This window comes from Aulonocara stuartgranti (assembly GCF_965226115.1).
Source record: "Aulonocara stuartgranti genome assembly, chromosome: 3".
NCBI lineage: Eukaryota > Metazoa > Chordata > Actinopteri > Cichliformes > Cichlidae > Aulonocara > Aulonocara stuartgranti.
In genome coordinates this window covers 53,352,804-53,372,463 of record NC_138941.1, presented here as the reverse complement: position 1 = coordinate 53,372,463, position 19,660 = coordinate 53,352,804, and the positions used below count along the sequence as shown (strand labels likewise).

Genomic DNA, 19,660 nt, shown 5'->3' with positions numbered 1-19,660 from the left:
CCAGAAATTAATCTCAGTTGATAATTAAATAAATAGTGAAGGATTACTCCTTCCCTAACATGCACCAGGAGCTCACACGGAGAAGAGAGGAGGCTGCAGGAGCTGGGCTCTTTTGTAGGAGGGACTAACATGAAATTATATTTATGTCAACATTCCCCTGCAACTTAAAACATCATAACGAATGAAACGATGTACTGTACGTTTATGGGCGCAGGTGTTCAATGCCCACTCATGAAATTCAGTTCCTCAGGCATAAGTTGAACAACCCATGCTCACAGAACCCAGAAGTGAATCACACAAAGCAGCTACCATGCTCACAAGAGTCAGTTTGGCGAGTGCTGCAGCAGATTCACAATCTCACAGGCAAATGTGCTCTTAAAGCTACAATTAGCATGAATCAGCTGACTTCTTACAGGGCAAAGAAAACCTGCGCCCATAAAATGACATGATCTGCTCGGGCTTTGACACACCTGGAATTTCATACATCAGGACAAAGGTGAGGAGAGGGACCCTGTGACACCCCATTGAAGAGCCGTAGGCTGTGGATCTCTTAAGATTTCACTGTTGGGTTTGTAAGGCCATGTTACTCCTAAATTTCTATCTTGTTCAAAGAGAAGATATAAAACAAAGTTCTTAGCTAATCGACCTTAGTGTTCTCCTTTTTTAAAAAGAATCGATAAAGAATCGAATCGTTAAACAGAATCGAAAATGGAATTGGAATCGTGAAAATCTTATCAATACCCATCCCTACACATATACTCAAAGCTAGCGCGAGGGCCCTCGGTGCGCCCGCCCTGTCCAAGATGTGTACATCCTCATCTTGGACAGGGAGGAACGCTGGTTTGAGCGCGGAGTCAAGGAGGCCATTTACGTGAAAAGGGAAAGACCATCTCTGAATCGAGGAGGGGGCCTAAGGGTACATCTTTCGCCATCTTACAATGTGTGATTGCAGCCATTCCCCAACTCTCTGTGAATGGTACTCATGGTCTTTGATCAGTGGGTTTTGGTCAGTGGTTGTTGATCAATGGTCATGAGAATTTGCATAATTATGATGAAGGAACTGACCTCCCAGCCCATTGCTCCTTCAGTGGGCTGGTTTCAGTCATTATGCAAATGTATGTTTATAAGATTTGGGGAAACCTGCAGTCAGCTGAGACTGAGGAAGTCACTTGGTTTCTCCCACAAAACGCTACGTCCAGATGAACAGAATCAACTTTTGGAGATTTACTTTCCTGGATGTTTGAGAATGCATCAAGACATATTTCACAGTTCACTCAGACATTCAACACAACAAAGCCTGTTCAGTGGCTTCAATTATCTTACAAGTTTCTGGTAAAGAGTTCATTTCAGAAGATTTTTTAATCAAACATATTAAAAATCACTTCTCACTCTGTCATTACTAAACAAACACGTCTCCATTTACCAACAGTGTCAGGATCCTTGGTCACTCGACCCAATACTTTGAATTCTTTGTGTCTTTATACTTTTGTATTGTGATTCATTTATAAGGTTCTCTTTGTTAATCTTAGTTTATCCCATAGTGTCTACTGTTCTAGTTCGGGTTTCCTGTATTCCCATTTTAGTTCCCTGTTTATTTAATAGGTTGCCCTCTTTGTCTACCTCTGTGTAACTGTTTATATTGTGATGTTTGTTCTGGTGCCTTGTGTTCTGTGTTTTCATCATCCCGTCATGTGCTCCTCCTTGTTCTCTCTTTCCCTCCAGGCTATCTCTGTGTACTTCCTGTGTTGCATTGAAAGTCCGTGTCTGGTGTGAGTGTTTTCAGTTTTCATGTCCTCCCCATCCTGCCACGTGTAATTATCCTCAGCTGTGTTCCCTGTGTGCTTCCGCTTCCCTTATTACCTTTTGGGTATTTATGTCTGAGTTTTTCTCTGTTCTGTGTTGCATCGATCTGTCAGGGAACGTCTGTGTGTAGGCAGGAGTGGACCCAAACACAGGACTCTCAACACAAGGTTAAACTCAAAGACTCAACTTCATTAACAGAAAAGCAAGTAGTGATCCAAAACTACACTGGAATGACCTAAAACTAAGGCACAGGGAGACACAGGGAAAACACAAGGAAATGCACACAACCATGAGGGTTGTGCACATGGAAACTAAAAACTAGAGCACTGGCGTCAGTTTCTCCTTTGCCTGAGACAAAAAGTTTTTCCTCCTCTGCATCTAAGCTAACTTTCCTTGGTTGGCTGGCCCATTTAATAGAAGATTTAAACAGCATGTGTGTGTGGCTCAAATCCAGTGCATGTGTGCTTTAGGTACCTTTACTAAGGATATCCTGTCTTTATGATATCATAGAGAGTATGAGTAGAAAAGAAGCCTGAGGCTCCGGCTCACTGGTATTACTTCTATACATAATGACCTTTTTATTTAACATTGTTAAATATCATGGTCATATCTAATGCACTCATCCATTGCTGAAACAGTATAGCTCTATATGACAGGAAATAAGGAAACGCATAATGAGTCTACTCTAAGGAGCTTGCAAAGAGAAGTGTCTGGACTTCTTTAAGTTTCTTGAAGATGTCTCACCTCTCACCTGAGAAGCTTCTTCAGTTCTGAGAGTCTACTTACAAATGACATTATGCATACTGAGTTTAAATGCTCTCTTTAAAGGCTTCACCTGTTCATTATTTCTCATTTATTTATAAGTTCTATCTGCCTTTTATCACAATTACCATTTTATTCTGTTTATATATTTCCGTTTAACCTCTGCAGATCAGGCTAATTTCACTGAGTGCAGAATAGGTCTACAAAGCTGAGCAAAAGAGCAACATCACAATAACATGGCTCAAAATTTCAACACTAACAAGCCTCCTGACTTCCTGCAAAAAGACCTAATGAATGTGTAAAGGAAAACACATGTTTATTCTATAACAGTGAGACTAACACTGAGGCGTATCCAGATGAGCACTACAGAGGATGACAGTATCATTCAGTTCACCTGGAACGGATGGCTTGAGTGTCTTCTTAAGTTATCTGAGACTCAACGACACAGGCACATATCACTGCATCGCTATCCTTAAGAGAAAGAATAGGTCATAGGTCAAATCACGTGACCTCAAAGTTACAGATAAGATAACAATACTAGCTCCTTTGGGTTTGTTTATAGCACTTTCACTCAATCTGTTTGGTAAATAATAGGCCAGTTATGTACATATAGAAAGTAGGTGCTGCTACTGTTATACATAAGTTGCTTTTAAAATACCTCAGAGCTGTATCACAGTGTACTTTTACATCAGCCTCCACTCCTCTACATTTACATTCATAAAACCAACCTTTTTTTAAGTGAAGATGCCAATAAATCCATATCCTGACCAGCTTCTTCTAAAACAGGTTATTAGACTTCAGTGGTGGCTGTAACTCAGGAGGTAGAGCCAGTCTACTGACTGAAAGGTTGGTGGTTTGATCCCTGATTACACGAGTCTGCATGCCAAATATCCTTGTTCAAGATACTAACCCCAAGTTGCTCTCCAATGCTTCCATGTTAGGGGTTAGATAAAAGCATAGAAGAAAGTGTTTGGTTGAATGGGACATGTTGTTTAAAGCGCTTTGGGGTTGTAGCAAAGTGTTGTGTAACAATCAGTCCATTTATCATTAGTGCGAAACTGTTTTTGATTTTAGGTCCGGGAGGGCATCATGTGTAAAACTCAGCAAAGTCAAACATGGCCTGCATTTGTACAGCGCTTTTCTAGTCCATAGGACCCCAAAGCGCTTCACTCTACATTCAGTCATCCACCCATTCACACACACATTCACACACTGGCGATGGCAAGCTACATTGTAGCCACAGCTGCCCTGGGGTGCACTGACATGTTGAACCACCCACTGTACTGACCTCTTCTGGCAACAGAGGAACGAGTAGCTTCTCTCTTTTTTTCTAAACTGACAGCTGTTTTCTAGTTTTTCATTTCCATGAATATGTGAGGGTTTGCTTTATTTAGATAAATTAAAAGTATATTTTTGTTGGCAAATCAAGGCCATCATGTGAAAATGTCCTCCATAATTTTACTTTTTGGTTAAAGGTTAGAAAATGTACTCTAAAGGTTTTAAGTATAATAACAAGCATCTGTAAAAAAATAAATAAATAAGGAATAGTTTGATTTTTTTCATTTCTTTTTTTAAATATCAGTTTGCATGCATGTTCACAGATAAAACACACAAATAGAAACTCTGTCACAGATTTTATTCTTGTGATAACAAATGTATGAATAAAATACAAATTGACACATGAAGTGTGCATTTATACAACACGTAACATATCAATGCTATGTGACAAATCATCGGTATGTTGTGTGTTGGGAATGAGAATGCTCTGAGATTTCACTGCCTATTATTAAAAAAACAAAACAAAACACCTGGTTGCTCTAGCATCACCATACTGGAGGATCCAGAGATGCATTTCGTTCGCCATCCCAAAGATAAACTTAACCTTTAACAGGTCAAGTAGTTTCAGTAGATGAAAGTTAAAAAAAAACTAAACAAAGTACAAAGTCATAATTTATCTAGAAGCATTTTTGGTAAACAAATGAAGCTCAATAGAGTAGAATAGCTCTTTATTGTCATTGTACATGTATTACTAAATTTTGGGTGCTCCACACTAATGTGAGAATGTGTCTTGTCGCAGTAAGTTCACTCTGAGCCGTCACAGAGAGAGACAGTGGAGCCAGGTGACTTTAGCTGAAACCCAGCATATAGTGCTTCAGTGAATTTGGTGTTGAAAGTGTGCAGGTGGACCAGTGTGTCAGAGAGGACACTGTAAAAGGACACAGTGCCTGCAGGGTAGTCCACATACACTGCTAATTTGTGAGAGACAATCAAGGAGGGGACAGCGATCACTATTGATGCGTAATTGTAATTTCCAAAGTAACCATCATCATTACTGCAGTAGAGACTGCAGGACTGATCAGTCCTTCCAAACCTGCTGTCATCGCCGTCTCCTTTCCGTCCAATTCCTACACAAGCTACACCGATTTGAACCTCTCCACTCCACTCGACCTCCCAGTAACAGCGACCAGTCAGACTGTTGGTACAGAGCAGCTGCGGCCAGTGATCAAACCTATGATTATGATCAGGATACAGCTGTTCTTCTTTCACGTGTGTGACCTTCTTGTTGTTGTCAGACAGTTTGAGGTTCCTGTGTGCTGTGTTTAGATCCAGCGTCAGGTCACAGAAATCTAAAGGGGACAATGAGACACAGTGCAAATGGTCTGTAATAAACACTTTTAATTTTATTTGCATGGTTTTCATGTTAATGTATGAAGAAGATCCGGTATGCAAAAGTTTTTGATTTTTTAAGAGTGTGTTACCATCAGAAATTGGTTTCTACTTAGTAAGTAAGTAAGAAGATATGTAACTTTTTTGTAAAATTCATGATTACATATATTTGACAGAGGTACAACTAAAGTGTAAAAAATGTGAACACAGTACAACATGGTGTAAATAGAACTGATACATCAAAAATACTTACATTTCCTTAGACCTGGTCTCATCCACTGGACTCCTTGAGGCTCCACACTGAAATGAGAATTTTATCTTTTAGTGTGAAAACATGCCTTTATATTGTCTGAGTAATCTTTTCTAGAGAAATAATCTTGTTTCCTTTTATTCCATAATAAAATGAAAAGGATAATGCACTTCCAGTTCTATGGATTTATATATCAAAGTAAATTTTTTAAAAAAGAAACCAACTGGTCTGTACAAGGTTCTTAAATTACCTAAAAACAACCTGAGAAAATTGAAAAAATTAGACATGTAAATAAAAAGCCAAAATCCTGTATAAATGACACGGTGCAAAACAGTTCACACTTGTAGCATCCGCTTAGCCATGAGTAGGAATCGAATAACTTAAGAGGAACTTTGAAGAAGAATTCTTAATTTTCTCACATGACTATATCTGCTCTGCATAAATAACAACTACTTGCTTCACTTTTTTTTTCTTTACAATAGGAAAGTCAAAATCCTGTTCCAAAGATTAGGGTGGTTCTGCATTTATTGGTGTAACGGTACACGTAAGCTCCAGACTGAGATGTCTTGATGCATGCTCAATCATCCAGGTAAGTAAATCCCAAAAGGTTGATTCTGTTCATCTGGATGTAACGTTTTCAGTGGGAAACTCCTCACAGCCTATTGTTCACATGTGCTAGCTTCAGTCATTACGCATTGAACTGTATATAAGGTTGGGGAAACCTGCAATCAGCTCAGATTAAAGAAGTCACTTGGATGAGTGACAAAACGTTTGTCCCACTGAAAACATCCAGGTGAACAGAATCAACCTTTTGGGGCTCCAGACTGAGACTAAGTCTGAGAAAACAATCTGACCCAAAACATTGGCATGTATGGCAATACATCTGGTAATAAAGGGAAATGAAACAAAAGGGTTACATAATATCAAAAAATCAATTCTGTTTATCTGGACTTTGCATTTTCAGTGGGAGAAACGTTTTGTCACCCATCCATGACTTCTTCAGGCTCAGCTGACTGCAGGTTTCACCAACCTTATAAACAGTACACAGCAAATTCAAAAGTGTTAAATGTTTTGGTGTTAATAGTCTTCTTGCAAAAGTAGAGTTAATTTTACTCTAAGTAGAGTCACATTCTACGTACGGGTCGGCAGTAATACATCCAGCACCATCATTTTAAACATGGGGGCCCCGCAGGGATGCGTGCTGAGCCCCCTCCTCTTCACTCTGCTGACCCATGACTGCACTCCATCATACAGCTCCAACCTCTTCATCAAGTTTGCGGACAACACAACGGTGGTGGGTCTCATTAGCAACAGGGATGAGACCGACTACAGAAGTGAGGTGAGACGCCTGGCCACGTGGTGTGTTGACAACAATCTCTCTCTGAATGTGGAGAAGACGAAGGAGATTGTTGTGGACTTCAGGAGAATGCACACCCAACATGCTCCTCTGACCATTGACGGAGCGTCTGTGGAGAGAGTGAGCAGCACCAAGTTCTTGGGTGTGCACATCACAGAGGATCTCTCCTGGACGTACAACACCACAGCACTGGCCAAGAAATCACAGCAGCGTCTCTTCTTTCTCCGCAAACTAAGAAGAGCAGGAGCACCAGCCCCCATCATGCACACTTTCTACAGAGGCACCATCGAGAGCATCCTGTCGAGCTGCATCACTGTGTGGTTTGGAACCTGCAATGCGTCCTGTCATAGAACCCTCCAACGCATAGTGAGAGCTGCAGAGAGGATCATTGGTGTCTCTCTCCCCTCCCTCCAGGACATTTACAGCACCCGTCTCACTAAAAAAGCCCTTTGCATAGCGGCTGATCCCACGCACCCAATGCAAAGCTTCTTCAAGTTGCTGCCGTCAGGGAGGTTTAATCCTTAATGGCCTGGAGTCTCCAGGCCAGGACCAGCAGACTGAAGGACAGCTTCATCCATCAGGCTGTCAGGAAGCTTAACTCCCTCCCGATTCTGCCCCCTCTCCCCTCTTCTCCTCCATGGTCTCACTGAACTCTGTCACACACACACACACACACACACACACACACACACACACACACACACACACACACACACACACACACACTCTCTCTGACTCACTCACTGGCCTGCACCAGTTACCAGTCACCTTGTGGAGCATTGGACTGCCACTACCTCATAAGACTTTGTTGTTACACTATCTCTTACCGTACATTACTAAATCTCCATTTGCACTATTTGCCTATTTGCACTACTCTGCCTGGTTTACACTCAATGTCATTTACCCTTACTTGAATATTGTATATTGTATAGCTTTCTTGGTATAATTGTATTGTATTTATTTAAATTTTTACTTTTTAATTATTTTACTTGCATTTCTTAATCACTCTCTTATATTTAAATGTTCTTTTGCTATTTCATCTAGGGTTTGAGAGTAACGAAATTTCTATTCTCTGTATGTCCTGTACATGTGGTAGAATTGACAAATAAAGTTGACTTTGACTTTGACTTGATTCTTTTAATGTAACTCTGAGGTGTAAAATGATAGTAGTTAAAATCGAGTGTTAAAAATGAGTGTTTCTATGTCAAATCTGGAGGTGTTACAATGGAAACATTAACTCTTGACCTCTTAACTCTGAACTCCTAGAGGGGCTACGACACCAACAGAGTAAATTCACAGACTCCGCCCCCAGCACGGCTCCAATCGAAGCTGAAGTGAAGCCGTTTCAGAACATTTTGCTCTACATATTTGAGTTGTTTGCCATGCTTGGTAAGTCATTCTTTCAAAGATTGTTTCAATTATTATTATGAGCTTTTACTTCTGTGGCTCTTTGGAGTTGAGACAAAGCTGTGTGAAAGGCATTAGCCATGTTGCTCGGTGATAGCATAATATTCTGTTTTAGCTAGCTGAAAGGTATTGTTTGCGGGCAAATACCACAGCCTTGAACAAAGCTTGCATGTGAATTTTCAGTCAAACTTTTGGTCAAATACACCTAAAACAATGTCTAGAATGTGAAATGTTGGTATAATGGTGCTACTTGAAGCCTGAAAACGATCGCCCATAAAAAAAAAAAACGAGCAAACAGCAGTAGCAGGCGTCCTGACTGGGTTCTACGTTAGCATAGATCCCTCCAGAGTTTTGTGCACACGGTTTAGGTAAAAATGAAAAAGGTTGAGGTTTTACATTTAGTTCAGTATTACCTGTTGCCTGTGTCCTTGTCTTTTGGGAAAATACTTTACACAAGTAATGGCTCAAAGATGATTCCTTTTTTTTTACTGTGCTGCAATTGTTTACTGGATTATTTGTGCCATTAATTAGTGTCAACTAATTTTTATTCAATCTCCACACAGGATATGCTTGTGAAGATGGAATATGGGGGAGAGTGGAAGTGCGTTGAAGTTCCACAAAGGGATGAATGAAGGACATGCATATTGTATTGAAGAAATAAGTGTTGAGAATGCTGTTATTTGCATTTACCATGTCAGGCCTTTTGATAAACACAATTCTAATGAAAGTGAGAACATGTATACTGTTGCATCTTTCAGAAAATGTTTTGAAATTGTGGTGCACAGTTCAGAATAAATGTTTTTCAAAAACCATTGTGTCTTTTTAGTAAATGTTTATTTCCAAAATAAATTTCTAGAAGTTCAGAACAGTAAAATTCCCGCTTTTTAGAATGAATTAGAAGATAACTCTTACGTAGTTAAACTAAAATACTCTTTGAGAGTTAATATATAAACTCTTAACACCAAGTGTTAAATTATCAACTCCAGAGAGATTTGGTGTTTAACACTAAATCAGAGTTAACGTACCAACTCTCCAAAAAGAGTTAAATTAACACTCTCTGGTGTGGACCCATATAGACACTTTAAAAGTGTTGAAATCAAATCAGACAGTGTTAATTTGGACATGCTGGATTTGCTGTGTACATTTGCAAAATAACGGAAAAAAGCCCACTTGTTGTAGTGGAAAAACATGGGGAACACAGCAGGAATGAATTAGGTGTCATCTGACAGGAGGAAGCAGAACTGCACACACTGAACACAGAACTTGAGATTGTCAAAATAAAACAGGAAACACACTGAGACACAGACCAAGAGACAAAGGCTTGACAAAGGGGCCGGGGGAGAAAACAGACAGGGATGGACATGACAGATTAGGTAGAAAGGATTGTACACAAGGAGAGAAACATGGGAACAACTAAGGGAGACGAGGCCTGGAGGGAGAGGGAGTGAGCGAGAGACAGAGAGGGGGAGAGGGAGGGACACAGAGCAGGCAAAGAGACATAATGGCTGAGGAAAAGAGACATGGATGGACATGACAGACAGAGGAGACATGGAAAGAAACACATGGAGGGGAAAACGGGAACAGAAAAGCGAGATGAAACACAAAGACATGACTGGGGGACACATGAATAAACTCAAAGACATTAGGAAAACTAAAACCCAAACCTAAATCATCTTAACCTCTTAAGCCCCAACGCCCCCTGATACGGGGGCAAAAGGCAGGAGATCAGTTAGGCTTAAGGGGCTTAAGAGGTTAATAAAGTAAAGTGTCAACAATCCCAAAATAAACTCAAACCCCCCATCGCAGACCAAGAACTATGACAAAGACACTTGTCAGAATTTGTCAGGGTTAAACACATCAAAACCACACTTAGCTATTGTGACACCTACAAGTGTATGGTCACAGTTGTAATCTGCTGGAAACATTTACTGATGTAAAAGCCTTTGGTTCACTGCTGTATTGCACTTTTCAGTTAAGGTTATGAAAATTGCGTGGCGTCGCCACAATTCCACTTGTAGTGTAAAGACGTGGTGGGTCTTACTACATCTGTTTTATTTCGTAGCACATGTAGCTCTGAGACATAATTTTAACCTGATGTTAGTAGAAGTTTTACAGTTGATGATTTCAACATAACCTCATTCTTACTCATTATATTGCTAAATGTAAATAGACTGGTTTATATTTACTTTTGGACAACTATAGAATATGTTTGTTTATTGTTTGCAAATATAGTGTTTAATCTTTTAAGGTATAAAGAGTTTATAACGGTAATAATAAGCAGGTTATTCGCAGTGCTAATATCACTGCACAGAGATATTGTTGAAGCTGGACAGCAGCAGGATTTAGTTACAGATTTATTGTAAATAAGGAGACTGATATAAGATCATTATTTTGTAGATCTATACTTGTGAAAAAAACAATGCGACCAAGTGGGTTTAACATGTGAACCTGATTGAATATGATGGTTTTTTTGTCACAAGAGGAATGACTGAAGGAAAGAGGAACGTGTGTATAAATGAACAGAAAACAATGGTATAAAATTCTGTGTAATAGAAAGACAAGGAAGAGCCTCCACAACTTATGTCTCCAGTCTCTACTTTTCTGTATAAAATAGTCCCCATAGAAGGCCTATAACACGATGGTTATGTGATGTTGGTGTTGTGAGCAACACTTTAAAGCAGTGTAGTAAAAAACTGAACTTCATAAGATCGACACAGTTTCAAACATCAGTATCAAGGGTCCCATCCCAAGCTATTTGTTACATTCTCCCTCAAGCTGTGTATTCCTCCTTGTGTATTTCTGCATTTCCTGAGCAACTTTAATTTGTATTTTGTTAAGCTCAGCAATAAAGCTTCCTTTTAATCACCTTGTTTCCCATGTCCTGCATTTTGGGTCTAACTAATCTTGCCACACAGCCAAGCTTTACACACAACGAGAGAGGCAACGCTCGTGGGCAATGATGATGAATCCTGATGGGATGTGATTGGGGTAAATACCTCAATCTTTTATTGAAATGCACAATCTCAATTGTCAACCTTGATGAGGTTGCAAGGTCATGCAGTCATAAGGTAGTGGGTGCCTATTTCATTTGATTTTAAACACTGTTTGAGGCCTAACTCATCATGATCCCAGCCTTATTTGTTTTTAGTCAATTATTTTCTCAAAACTTGGCAGTCTGGAAACAAAGAAAATAATCGATCTGATACAGAGCAAAAACTAATTTGAAAAAAGTCAGTTTTGCCTCTCTCTTGAATTAAAGGTTAAGGTAAACTTAGAGTTAAGGTTATCACTTACTTTACTTTTTTGTCCATAATTGGATAGATATATTGTAGATAGGCAGGAAAGTGGTGAGAGGAAGAGGAAAAGACATGCAGCAAAAGGCTGCTTGAACCCAGGCCTACTGCTCTCCGGCCATACGGCATATGGTCGCCTGTTCACCCACTGAGCTCAAATAGATCAACAAGATGACCACTTATTGTGAATGATATCACAGTATGCAACTGCTTGGCAAAGACTGTGACAGCTGGGATATGTTTGAGCACCACTTTTGACCAGCAAGAGAAGAAAATGTTAGAGATGATTGATTTTGTGATTTTGACTCACAGATGAGCTTTACTGTGATTGGTTCTGAGTCATTCAGCCACACAGTTGCCCATTTGACTGGACATACAGACTATATTACGGGCCATCAGGTCAGTGGTTACAATAAACCCTTAAATGAATTCAAGTAAATATCTGCTCTTCCTTACAAAATGTTGGAGAAAAAATATATTTTCAGCTTTATTTCCTGTTTTCCTACCAGAGTATGTCCAGTTTCACATGTGGATCCTGCTGTTGAGCAGACAAAAGCTTCATTCCTGAGTCTCCTGGATGATTATAGCTCAAGTCCAGCTCTTTCAAAAAGGAGGGATTGGAGCGCACAGCTGTGGCCAGAGAGGTGAAGCCTGTTCCTGTGATCTGACAGCCTGACAACCTTAAAACACATACAACAATGTAAGGAACTGCTCTGCATTTGATGATGTACATGCAGTCAAATGAACAGATTCTGATTTCAGTTAAAGTAGTTTTAAAAAAGGCTTTTAAGGACTCTGTTTAAAAACATGGAAAAAATATTATTACATTTTATTTTATACTATGATGGACAGACATAAATAAAGTTATGTTTGTTTGTGTGTGTGTGTGTGTGTGTGTGTGTGTGTCTTTCTCTTCTACTGTGCTCTTTCAGAGCTTACACCAGAAGAGAAACAACATCTTAAATCTATAAAATAATGACAGTTGTTGTGAAATATCCAAATCTCCTGAAACAAAGAATCAGCTAACCTGAGAGTTTCCAGCACACAGTGTGGATTCCCAAGTCCAACACAAAGCAGCTTCACTCCTGAGTCCTGGAGGTTGTTGTTACTCATGTCCAGCTCTCTCAGGCTGGAGGACTGAGAACTTAGAATTGAGGAAAGAGTTTGACAGCTTCTCTCTGTGAGGTTACAGCCGCTTAACCTAGAAAGACATGAATAGCAGTGAACTTTCCAAACTTTTGAAATAAATACTTTAAAGCAATCTCTTGCCAGGATTAAACTGGATACTTACAGGGCTTTCTTACAGGCTTTGACCACTGGCAGCAGCTGCAGAAGAGCCGCTTCTGAAGCTGAATATTTCCTCAAGTCAAACTCATCCACACCTGTTTCTGATGACAGTAAGATGAAGACCAGAGCTGACCACTGAGCAGGAGAGAGATCAACTTTAGACAGTTGTCCTAAACTCAGTTGATGCTGGACCTCCTTCACTACAGAGTCATCATTCAATTCATTCAGACAGTGGAACAGATTGATGCTTTTCTCAGGAGAGAGAGCGCCATTCATCTTTTTTTTAACATACTGAGCTGTTTCCTGATTTATCTGTGAGCTGTTTCCTGTTTGTGTGAGCAGGCCTTGTAAGAGATTCTGATTGGTCTGCAGTGAAAGACCAAGGAGGAACCGGAGAAACATGTCCAGATGTCCATTTGGACTTCGTAAGGCCTTGTCCACGGCACTCTGGTAGAACTGTCTTACTGAAGACTCATCAGTCTGCACTGAGGCTGTTTCTTCTTCCTCCAGCAGGTTGATACCAGAGTTGGTGAATGTCAGATGCACATGAAGAGCAGCTAAAAACTCCTGAATGCTCAGATGGACAAAACAGTAAACTTTCTCTTGGTACAGCCCTCTCTCCTCTTTAAAGATCTGTGTGAACACTCCTGAGTACACTGAGGCTTCTCTGACATTAATGCCACACTCTGTCAGGTCTGATTCATAGAAGATCAGGTTTCCTTTCTGCAGCTCCTGAAACGCCAGTTTCCCCAGTGCTTCAATCATCTTCCTGCTCTCTGGACTCCAGAGAGGATCTGTCTCAGCTCCTCCATCATACTTGATGTTCTTCAGTTTGGTCTGAACCACCAGGAAGTGAATGTACATCTCAGTCAGTGTCTTGGGCAGCTTTCCTCCAGCCTGTTTGGTTTTTAACACACTCTCTAGAACTGTAGCAGTGATACAGCAGAAGATTGGGATGTGACACATGATGTGGAGGCTTCGTGATGTCTTGATGTGAGAGATTATGGTGTTGGCCTCTTCCTTGTCTCTGAGTCTCTTCCTGAAGTACTCTTCCTTCTTTGGGTCAGTGAACCCTCTGATCTCTGTAACCATGTCTATATACTCAGCAGGAATCTGATTGGCTGCTGCAGGTCGTGTGGTTATCCAGATGTGAGCAGAAGGAAGCAACTGTCCCCTGATGAGGTTTGTCAGCAGCACATCCACTGATGTGGACTCTGTAACATCAGTGAGGATCTCAGTGATGTGGAAGTTCAGAGGAAGTCGACACTCATCCAGACCATCAAAGATGAACACAACTTTGAACTTTTTAAAGTTACAGATTCCTGCTTCTTTGATTTCAGTGAAGAAGTGATGAATAAGTCCCACTAAGCTGAACTTTTTATCCCTCAGTAAATTCAGCTCTCTGAATGGGAATGGAAACATGAACTGGATGTCCTGGTTGGTCTTGTCTTCAGTCCAGTCCAAAGTGAACTTTTGTGTCAGGAATGTTTTCCCGATGCCAGCCACTCCTTTGGTCAGAACTGTTCTGATTGGTTTGTCTCTTCCAGTCGAAGCTTTAAAGATGTCTTCACACCTGATTGTTGTTTCTGGTCTGTTTGGTTTCCAGGAGAACATTTCAATCTGTCTGACCTCATGTTCAGTGTTGACCACTCCGGTCCCTCCCTCTGTGATGCAGAGCTCTGTGTAGATCTCATTTAGAGTGGTTTGGTTTCCTGGTTTAGCAATCCCCTCAGAGACACACTGGAACTTCTTCTTTAGGTTACATTTAAAAGTATTCTCGCAAAGTGGATCAGGATTTTCTACAGGAAAGAACCAGAAACATGAGTGTTATGATTATAGAAAATGTGACAATTTCATTCCTGTAAAGACTGAATTTATGAAGAGAAATCCTCTCACTGCTCTGCAGACAGTCAGCCAGCTCCTCCTGTTTCATTATTCTCAGGAAGTTAACTGCAAGTTTCAGAAATGCCTCTCTGCTGCTCCTTCTCTGCTTCTCTTCCTCACTGTCCAACACCTCCTCTTCATCCCTCTGACACTCTGAATAATCTGGATTCAGGTCATTCTGCATCTTCTTTAGCTCGTCCTTCACAAACATGATAATGTTTCCCTCCAGTATCTGGAAAATAAGCAACACAATCTGAATTCACAAAAATCAGATCTTCATAGTAAAAATAATTTTTCACAGATTTGTTTTCTGTGTGTTTTCAATTTAACAAAAATACCCTGTACTTATGTTCATTTTACAGGAAACAATAAAATAATAACATAAATTAAATTAAATAATTCTAAGTACTCGGTTATTTCCCCATCTTACATCTTATGTTCCCTGTAGTTTCCTGCAAATTCCACATAAGTAAAGGGTACTTGCGCCTTATTTTCAGGTCGTGTTATAAAGTTATGCTGAAGCTTTGCTTTGAAAAGTTTTTCATAAATAAAAATAAAGTAAAAAATTAATTCCCTGTTGAATTATTTCTGGAATTTTGCCATAATTTTATGACGAATATTGTACTGTGCAACATGAAAACAATTACAAACAGAGGTTGGTGTACATGTACAAACCTTAAATATTGAGTCCAGATCAGTTTGATGCTGCAGACTCTCCTGATCAGCTCTGTGGAGACATCATTATTTATTTTATTTTTTTTAGAAAGAGGAAATACATATTAATGAACATTTTAACAAATTTAAATATGCCAGATTATAGCCTTGGGCTAATTTTCATCTGCATGAAGAAATTAGAACCATTTACCACATAAATACAAGCCAACGATTTCTTCTTCTACTGTTAGATGATCATCCTGATTAAAACAAGCACAACTGTGCTATAACAAACCTATTATGTTAATTTATAGACTTATTTATTAGACTCCACTAGTCCAAAACTAACAGGTCAGTGATGGTTCTGTACCAGTGTTCTTGTAATGACCATATTATGGATATTTCCGGTACATTGCATCATCACATTAAAAAAGTCAGATTCGTGTTGATGTGTTGAAGTGTTTCATTTTAAATTTGACCGTTTTTAAAAATACAAACACCAGGGAAGAGCATCTTACAGCAGCAGCTGACGCTTTATTCTGATTAAAAAAACTTAAAATGCACAAATTAAAAAATCGTAAGATGACACGTTGAATCAGCTACATCTGTGGTGTTCAGTGTCCAGATGCTGAACAACAAAATCTTACTACATGACCCATTTTGTCATGTTATTTCATGGAGGTCATATAAAAAGGAACCACTGGTGAAAAATGTAATGTAAAAGGTAAATGGCCTGCATTTGTATGGCGCTCAGTCCCTAAGGACCCCAAAGCGCTTCACACTACATTCAGTCATTCACACACTGGCAATAGCAAGCTACATTGTAGCCACAGCTGCCCTGGGGCGCACTGACAGAAGCGAGGCTGCCGGACACTGGCACCACCGGGCCCTCTGACCACCACCAGTAGTCAAACATGGGGTTAGTATCTTGCCCAAGGATATTTGGCATGCAGCCAGGAGGCAGCCTGGGATCGAACCACGACCTTCTGATTAGTGGCTGCCCTGCTCTGCTACCTGAGCTACAGCCACCCCAATCGAATGTAATGTAAATATCAAGTTTAAAAAAAAAGATTTGCTGTTGTCCTTATTAGTTTTGTTGACGATTGTCATGGTGATGGTGTGTCACTATGAATTATGAGAATCATTTAATAGTTAGAGAAATCCAGCAGCTCATATGGTGGCATCCAGCACCACACATACAGCTGCAGATCATTTCACCTTCCTACGCAAAACTGGCAACTGCATCAGAGTCAAAAGAGTCAAACTAACTGCTGACACATTCCTGCTGATTACCACATAAATTATAATCAGTGTGATGCCCAGTGCAGGGAATGCAGGGCTGTTAAAATAGATTTATTTTTCTTTTAAGTTAGCAGCCTCACTTATGGAGCTCTTCAATCTCAGGACTGAGGCCAGGTGTACCACAGAGCTGTAAGGTAAATGTGAAATGTCTTACTCCTCAGCAGCAGCAGACTTTGTTCCTTTAAAGTCAACGATGAAATATCTTGACCGATCACTCTTCAAAGACACACAGCTGGGTCCAGGTTCAGGTTCAAGCGCATCTGGTGTCTCAGTGATCCTGGTGAACAGAGAAATTAAATTTTTAGCCTTCTGACACAAAAAGTAGGATAAACTTGGAGCTAGTCACAGTGATAATATTACAGTAAGGCTAAAAAGTTTGATGCTCTTCACAATGTTCTCTTTAGTCTGTTTGTTTATCCAACTGTCTTTTCTTCTTTTTGTGAACAAAGTTAAAAATAAATCAATAAATCAATAAATCAATAAATGACTAAACCAAACCTTCTCACTGTTTACTCATGGAGTTAAGATACGTTTAACATTTTGTTAAGTCTTACCTCTCATCAGGAGTCAGTTTCCTTCTTTTAAAGTCAGGGCGATCTTCCTGTGGAGATCTGGGTCTGATCTCAGGCTCAGGAGAGTCTGGTCTGAGGAGTGAGGAAAAGAATAAGGCAGGGTTATATATATACACTTTTTTAATCTCCAGGTGGAACATACGCTGGAAAAACCTTGCAGGGTTAAATTGAATTAACAAAACAGAGAGCAGTTTTTTTGTAGAGTTACTGCATGTATGAAATCATTTCTGTATTTGTTCTTTTAGCAGTGACGATAATGTGAGGTTTTGTGTGATACCTTTCCATGTTGGTAAAAACCTGCAGTCACCTGATGGGAGAGAAAAGTGAGAATAAAACACACATAATCTGTTTATTGAGATATTTGATAGCAATAAGGTATCGCTATCAAATACCTGTTTAATTATAATAATAGTTTTATATTATATTATATTATATTATATTATATTATATTATATTATATTATATTATATTATATTATATTATATTATATTATATTATAATTAAGGTTTCATTGTTTGTCAACAAAAATCTGAAAGAGTCAACAAACAATCATTGTGATGATTAAACTTTTTAAAGAGGAGATTACATAGAAAACAAATTTTAAAAAAGCATAAAAAACTTACATGATATAAATCAGATCAAAGATTCACTTTTTTATCATCATCCTGAACACTGTCTGTCTGCAGCTGTTTGCTGTCTGCACCGGGAGAAGATCTGATTCTGTTCTTTCTCTATTAAGGTCTTGTCTTACTTTCACCACTTTATGCTTCAGGAGTTTGAGTCTGTACTTAAGTAAACTATTCTGTAGCTCACTTCCTTGTTTTTCTCGTATCTGTTATTGTTTTGAATACAGGTGCTCACTGTACTGATGACACGCCTACACTGTTAGACTGGTTAAACTGGTTAAACTGGTTAAACACTGCCTTGTTCTGGTGTTTTGCTGAATTTCCTGCCCCTGGCTACTGAATTTCATCCATCAAGTAAAGGGTTTGAACAACTAAACATAAATTATGCAGTTACTAAATGGCGTAAAACATTTTAATCGAATAATAATTATGTTACGAACTGTAGGGCTCTGCGTCCTGACAAAGTCAGAAATGATCCAGCCACCTGAATCAAAAACATGATAAACTACACAGAGCTCATCACCCAGAGGCATTAACAGTTTTGTCAAAGCACATAAAACCATCATCTGATTGTCTGAAAACACAAAAAACCTAATTCATGGTTCATGTCTCACCTTTAGTCCTTCCAACAGAGTCTGTTCTGCCTGCAGTGGGAAACCTTCAGCCTCCTCAGTCCAGTAAAAAGGTTCTCAAAGGTTTTGTGGTCACGAGCCCCTTTCAGAGGACAACATTATCCCATATAATCAGCTGATTTGGTCTTAGCTTCACATGATGATGTGCACTGACTGAAATATTTAACCACGTTCATCAGATAGATGACTGGCTAATAATTAATTTGTAGCAGGACAGAAGACACAGAATTACAGTAAAAATAAATGAAAGATAAAATACATACGTTTGCCGTGTGTCCTTCTTTCACTCTACCTTTTTCATCACCCTTACAGGACAAAGAACCGAGTCTACTTTCATATGCAAACACAGCCGTCACGCCCGGCTGCCTGAGATCAGGTTACATCAGCGAGTTTGTTCCTCTGTTTGTTTTCACTTCAGCTTCTGTTCAGTTTTCAGCAACTTTGAAGAAACACAGTTATTATTAGGTTTGGTTTTATGAGTAAAGTTTGAAGACATCAGTAAAACAGGAGTAAAAAATAACAATAATTATGTGTGTGTGTTGACCTTGAAACAAAAACATATGATCCTCTGTAATAGGAACTAATATGAGCTCATGTTTATGTGTCTCTTTGGCACACTTAGAAATGTTAATGTAGGTAAACTGGAAAATTTATTAATATTAATAATAATTCAGTGTCCAATCTCAGGTCATCGGCTCAGACGCAGTTTTCTTTCACTCGACCTGAGCTCACCAGCTCAGTAACAGCCCCACTCTTTGGTGTAAATGAGTCTTTATATTTGCTTTCTGTAACTTGATTTTTCTTACTTATTGTGTGCTCATTGTCTGTGTGTTTGTGTGTGTTTGTTCCTGATTCTTCACTTTTGTTGTTGTTTCAGTTCCAGCCTGAACTTTGAACTACATGATCACACAGTGGATTCTCCATTTTGTGCCAAAATCTGTTTTGAGTTTTCAACAACAGGTGTTTAAATCCACTGTTTCCCCTGTTCTGTTGGGCCTGCCTGTGTTAGAGACTAAAACATTACACACATCACACTGGAGTGGGCGTTCACAACCAAACCTGACAGATCCTGGAATTATATTTTTATCTTCTGGGGAGAGATAACTGATCAAATGGTCTCTGTCCTGTATTATGTCCATGACAATTTGTTTGGTTTCATTTAAC

General features: G+C 39.4%; 1 protein-coding gene across 2 annotated transcripts; it reads right to left on the bottom strand.

The window, feature by feature from the left end:
• Window positions 1-4,186: 4,186 nt before the first annotated feature.
• Window positions 4,187-17,538, bottom strand: LOC309702677 (protein NLRC3-like). Of its 2 annotated transcripts, XM_082527283.1 has the most exons (10): window positions 17,516-17,538; window positions 17,221-17,310; window positions 16,821-16,943; window positions 15,386-15,437; window positions 14,723-14,942; window positions 12,831-14,625; window positions 12,567-12,740; window positions 12,046-12,219; window positions 5,486-5,532; window positions 4,187-5,192 (listed from the first exon to the last, which is right to left on the bottom strand). In XM_082527283.1, the coding sequence occupies exons 1-10, from the start codon at window positions 17,521-17,523 to the stop codon at window positions 4,648-4,650; spliced, it is 3,228 nt and encodes a 1,075-aa protein (XP_082383409.1). In that variant the 5' UTR covers window positions 17,524-17,538; the 3' UTR covers window positions 4,187-4,647. The 2 variants fall into 2 exon arrangements, with proteins under 2 accessions (XP_082383409.1, XP_082383410.1); XM_082527284.1 differs by lacking the exon at window positions 17,221-17,310 and having other exon boundaries at window positions 17,516-17,525.
• Between the last annotated feature and the right edge of the window lie 2,122 nt (window positions 17,539-19,660).

Excerpts from the sequence above, each read along its gene's own strand:
- LOC309702677 (XM_082527283.1), bottom strand. Across the intron at positions 14,626-14,722 it reads GGCTGACTGTCTGCAGAGCA|AAAATCCTGATCCACTTTGC; the intron begins GTGAGAGGATTT and ends TCTTTCCTGTAG. Across the intron at positions 5,533-12,045 it reads GTGAAACTGGACATACTCTG|TGTGGAGCCTCAAGGAGTCC; the intron begins GTAGGAAAACAG and ends TTCTCATTTCAG.